This window comes from Zingiber officinale, chromosome 6B (genome assembly GCF_018446385.1).
Source record: "Zingiber officinale cultivar Zhangliang chromosome 6B, Zo_v1.1, whole genome shotgun sequence".
In the NCBI taxonomy this organism is placed as follows: Eukaryota; Viridiplantae; Streptophyta; class Magnoliopsida; order Zingiberales; family Zingiberaceae; genus Zingiber; species Zingiber officinale.
Window position 1 is genome coordinate 76,660,136 of NC_055996.1, and position 4,886 is coordinate 76,665,021.

Sequence of the window (4,886 nt, forward strand, 5' to 3'; positions counted from 1 at the left end):
AGAAATGTGTTAGAATGTCAGAAAGGTTGGTCCTTTTTTGATAATACATTGAGATTCGTGCATAGAGTAAAAGTAACACTATATAAGGGGGTCTCCACCTACAGGCGTAGGTACTCTATGCAACCTACAACACTTAGATTCCACTGTTCATTACTACAATTCATTACACACTTTTTTTCCTCTTGTGCATCTGTTTGACTTGAGTGTCGGAGTAATTGTGTCAGGGACCCCTCCCTGGTCCGATTTCTAACGTTTTCTTTCTTCTACTCTCTTTTTTTACATGCAGGATCACTCGACGCCTTCTACTTCCAGCTCATAGTCTTCTCACGATCGACACCAAGTCCCTTGTCCAACACACCATCATCTCAGAGTTAAATAGTCTTTTAAATTACATCTATATATTTAAATTTAATTTTTTTAAAAATAAATATATATAATACTTTTAACCATAGTTTGTAGAATCGCGATCCTACGCGGAGTCGATTTAGGGTCAGGATCGGATCGGATCGGTCAGGTCGGATCGTAGAATCGTACGATCCTACCAAAAATCCTTAAAATCTTATCATACATGATTAATAATTTTTTAAAAAATACCTAAAAACTTATTTACATATAAATAAATAACTAATTTTGTATATATATGTAATCATTTACACTCAATACCTCAAATTACATTACTACATGTACAAATTTAAATTAACTTGTAATTCAACTATCATTCTCGCATAGTAATAATATTTATATTTTCATATCATAAAATGAAAGAATATAAAATTTCTATTAACACAATAATAATAACACATTCAATGTCAAAAATATTTCCTTGGGTTATAAGATAATTCAATTTAAATGTCAACAAAGTACCTAACGTATATAACAGAAGTTATTGAATCTTTTAATTCAAATATGAATGCCGGAAATAATCTTCTAAACATTAATTGATGTCACACAATACTAGACAATAGACATCCAAAAACTCATTATTTTGGAAAAATAAATGATAAAATATTATTGATAAAAAACTAACTCAAAAATAATTAAACATATGTTTAAATAATTTAAAACCCTAATAAGATGAAAAAAAAGATAAAATCTTCTAGACATCCGAAAATGATTTAAATGATATTTTTTGGGTTTGAAATAGGGTGGTTAAGGATAAATTTTGAAATTTATTAAAGATCTCTGAACAAGTTTTGATTTGATATATTATAGGCCCCGTGGTTTAATCCGAGTTAAAAGTTATGACCTCTTAAAGTTTCCACTGATCATATTCCGATTATGCTCCGATCCTATTCCGATCCTACCGATTCTATTCCGATCCTGTTAAGATCCTACTGCAAAAAATGATTCTGCACGATCCTGAATCGATTTTGGATTTCCAGATAGTACGATCCTACGATCCGGATCGTGATTTTACAAACTATGCATTTAACTACTATAAATGTAAGTAAAAAATAATTATCTGTTACTTTAGTTGTAATATTCATATATTTTTTTAATCTATAATTTATACGGTCTTTTTTAGAATATATTTTTGATAAATCAGTTGTTTGGAAGAATATCTCAATTGTAATGAGTTTAGAAGCACAAATCTAGCCCACGATATTGGATAGAATATTCTAGGTCACCCTCTCAATGATAAATAAAATTGATTTTTATTCTCTAGAGCCTCAATGGGGTGTTAAATGGGTATTATAATACCCATTTAACACCCTCTCTCCATTGTGAGTGGACATTATAATATCCATTCACAAGATAGAGGAGAGAGGATGTTCAAAGATTCTCTCTCTTAATTTTTTTAATTTTTTTTTAAATTATAAATTTTTTAATATTATTTAAAAAATTAATAAAAGATGAATAAATGGATAATAAGACTCATAAATAATGAATGTTAATGTTAAAAAAATGTGAGTGAAAGAGATATGTTATTATAATGAGTATGTGACAGTAGACCTCATACTTTTCGATGAGATGATAGATGTTACAAGGAGTTAACGTTGCGGATGCTCTAATTTATATCTATAATAAATTAATTATTGTATGTAAAATAACATGCGCAGTTGTCCAACTTTTATATGAAACCAACAATGAGATTACACCAAACAAGGACATGATTTCACAAGGGCACAATAACCACAGTAAGAATTTCTTAACACACATTGCAGTACTCATGCATCAACAAAAGCAATCAAGAATTCAGTGAGATCCACAATAGAAGTGTGCCCAAAATTTATCATTAGTTTCAGTTTTGAGATTCAAAAATAAAGGAGAAGAAGAAGAAAAAGAAAAGAAAGAACAATGCATGAAACAATCTATGCAAGCTTACAGCTCTTACATGTCGGTGATGTGCAAAAATACAATGAGACACCAGCTTGGATTATTCCTTTCATTTCCATTTGCTGGATGGCAACCACATGCAGCTCTAAAGCAAACTGCCAAATCCTCTGCAAGCTCTCCATTAAAGGACAAGTTAGAACAGAGCCCCTCACAACCTTGTCCCTCTCTCCTCCTCCTCTCTGTCGCCCACCAACCTTCAAAAATCATCTGCAATGGACGGAGAATTGACATCAAATTTGAGCATTGAATTGAATCGCACCGACTGAGCATGGATGGTGATGGATATTGTTGCTCACCTTCATCACGTTTCACCACGCTTCTTGCGAACAACAAGCAGATAATTAGGAACCCTACTCCTGCTGCTGCACCCACCACTATGGCCACTGTTTTCCCTGTTTGCCCTGCTCAACGGTGTCACGCTATTACGATTTGGGAATCAGTTGTAGATAAAATGTTGATTTAGATCGTCATTTAGTTGAAATAGTGAGAAGAGATAGGTAAAAATTGCATCTTTATGATCTATTGAGGGAGTGGAGTCCGTCTTCAGATCAGAAGAACTGGAGCGAACGAAGAAGGGAAGCTTTCAATTCATAATGAGATGGAACTGTGTGTAATTTTGACATCTAGAATACAAGACGAGAACAAAAAGATGTAACTTTGAATTCCTTTTACGAATTTCTGTGAGATTGAAGGAAAGAAAGATGGGATTTTTTAGTATGTTAGATGGTATTTACCTCCGCCGCCACCGCCACCGCCACCGCCACCGCCACCGCCTCCGCCCGCTGTGGTGACGCCATTGGCGTAGTAACTGTAGCTAATGTAGCACTTGTCGAGGTAGACCTGGCCGGAGGAGGCGCCTCCGCACTCGACCTCGGATTTCTGGATGGCCTGGGAAACGCAATCGCTGCAGTCGCCGGGGGACAGGTCGCCCTCGCACTGCGCCATGGCGTAGACTGACCCGTAGCTAGTGGCGAAGAACCCCTTCCCGCCGGCGACGCCGTTCTGGAGCTGGCTGAAGGTGGTGTCCCGCTTGACCTCGAAGTCTCCGCCGCCGCTGCCAGAGCCGCAGGTCTTGTACAGCAGCTGTGTGCCGGAGACCTGGGGGAATCCGGAGACCTGGTAAAGCGCGTAGCACCCCGCGAGCTGGACACGGGCGGCGGCGGAGGCACCGCAGAGGGAGGGCCACATGGGGAGGAGCCGAGCGACACAGGCGGAGCAGTCGGAGTTGGAGAGGTCCCCGCGGCACTGGAAGAGGCCGAACAGGGACTGGCCGCCGTAGGAGGAAGAGGCGGTGGTCTTGTAGAACTTGGAAGAGGCGGCTTGCGTAGCAAGTGAGGTCGACATGGCAGCAAGCGTCTGCCCGTAAGCAGCGCCGCCGCCGGAGAAGCTTTGATTTGCGCAACCTTTGTAGACCAAGTTGTATATATCGCCGGCGGCTGACGATGGCAACAAACAAAGCAAGATCACTTCAAGAATCAGCAGTAGGAATGGGAATGGAAGAGTAGTAAAAGAACGGGCTCTGGAGATGCCCATCTAACTCCACACACACAGTCTTTGTCTACGATATCTCCCTTCTTTCTTTCTGTTCTGTGAAAAAGTAGGCCAGAGACAGCACAGGGGCAGGCTAAACTACTCTAATTAGCTAATGATGAACTGTTTAGGGTTTGGATTCGAAGAGAAGACGAAGAAACTAAAAGCAAACCCAGAAAAAAAAAAAAAGGTAAACAAAACAAGTCTAAAAGCACGCTTGATGAACACAAAACAAAAGCTCTCACAACTCGGCTCAATGCGAATGATTCAACATATTTCAAGAACGAATCAAGTCAGCGAGTTAAAGCCGGAGGAAATGAAATGAAGCAGCAAGGGAGAGGAATCTGAATCGCGAGGACGACGGCTGCAGGTGGAGAAAGGAAAAGGTAGAGCCTTTGTTTGACTGCTTAAGAGGGTGACGGTGGTGGCTGTCTGAATGACTCCAGATAAATATAAAAAAATGGCGTCTTTAATTAAGTTGTTGGGTGTCAGAGGGCGAAGGAAACCGACGAGAGGAGAGTAGAGGAGAGGAGGGGAGGGTGGAGCTTTATCTTTATGGTTGCTTGGCACTGCCATGGCTGGTGTAGTCAGTTTCCTGCAAAAGGGAGGGAGCGGACCGCGGTTGAGTTGGATAGTTGAGGTTGGATTTGGGGCGGTGCAGCTTTGGAATTTGGAGCGTGGGTTTTGGGTAAAGTTGGAACGGTGTCTCTGGGTGCGTGAGTTCGAAGTTGGCATTGGCCGTCGGCATACATCTCAATGCCAACTAGTGGAAGTCAAATCTGAACTAGTTTGATCACAGTCGGCGCTAGCAATTTGCTATTGTAAAATGGAGTAGACGATTAGTTTTGGGCCTTTGGCTTCGAGCAGATACTTCAAAGATATTAAACGAACCACCAAGGTCAAGGGAGATGTCTAGACCATAGTGCATAGGATCACGAGCCAACTCAAAATCCAATCGTAAGGGAGTCGTTGGAACGATGGATTTTATCTCTGCGATGAGTAGGATCGATCTGGGATCA

The 4,886-nt window shown here is 40.1% G+C and overlaps 1 protein-coding gene across 1 annotated transcript; it reads right to left on the bottom strand.

Moving 5' to 3' along the window:
• Positions 1 to 2,171: 2,171 nt before the first annotated feature.
• On the bottom strand, positions 2,172 to 4,658 carry LOC121992764 (plasmodesmata-located protein 3-like). The gene is made up of 3 exons (XM_042547325.1): positions 3,072 to 4,658; positions 2,634 to 2,738; positions 2,172 to 2,544 (listed from the first exon to the last, which is right to left on the bottom strand). Exons 1-3 carry the CDS (start codon positions 3,868 to 3,870, stop codon positions 2,534 to 2,536), a joined length of 915 nt encoding a protein of 304 aa, XP_042403259.1. The 5' UTR covers positions 3,871 to 4,658; the 3' UTR covers positions 2,172 to 2,533.
• Positions 4,659 to 4,886: the final 228 nt, after the last annotated feature.

Coding starts and splice junctions, on each gene's coding strand:
- LOC121992764 (XM_042547325.1), bottom strand. CDS start 3,870: ATGGGCATCTCCAGAGCCCGTTCTTTTACTACTCTTCCATTCCCATTC. Junction 2,739..3,071: donor CGGTGGCGGTGGCGGCGGAG/GTAAATACCATC, acceptor ACCGTTGAGCAG/GGCAAACAGGGAAAACAGTG.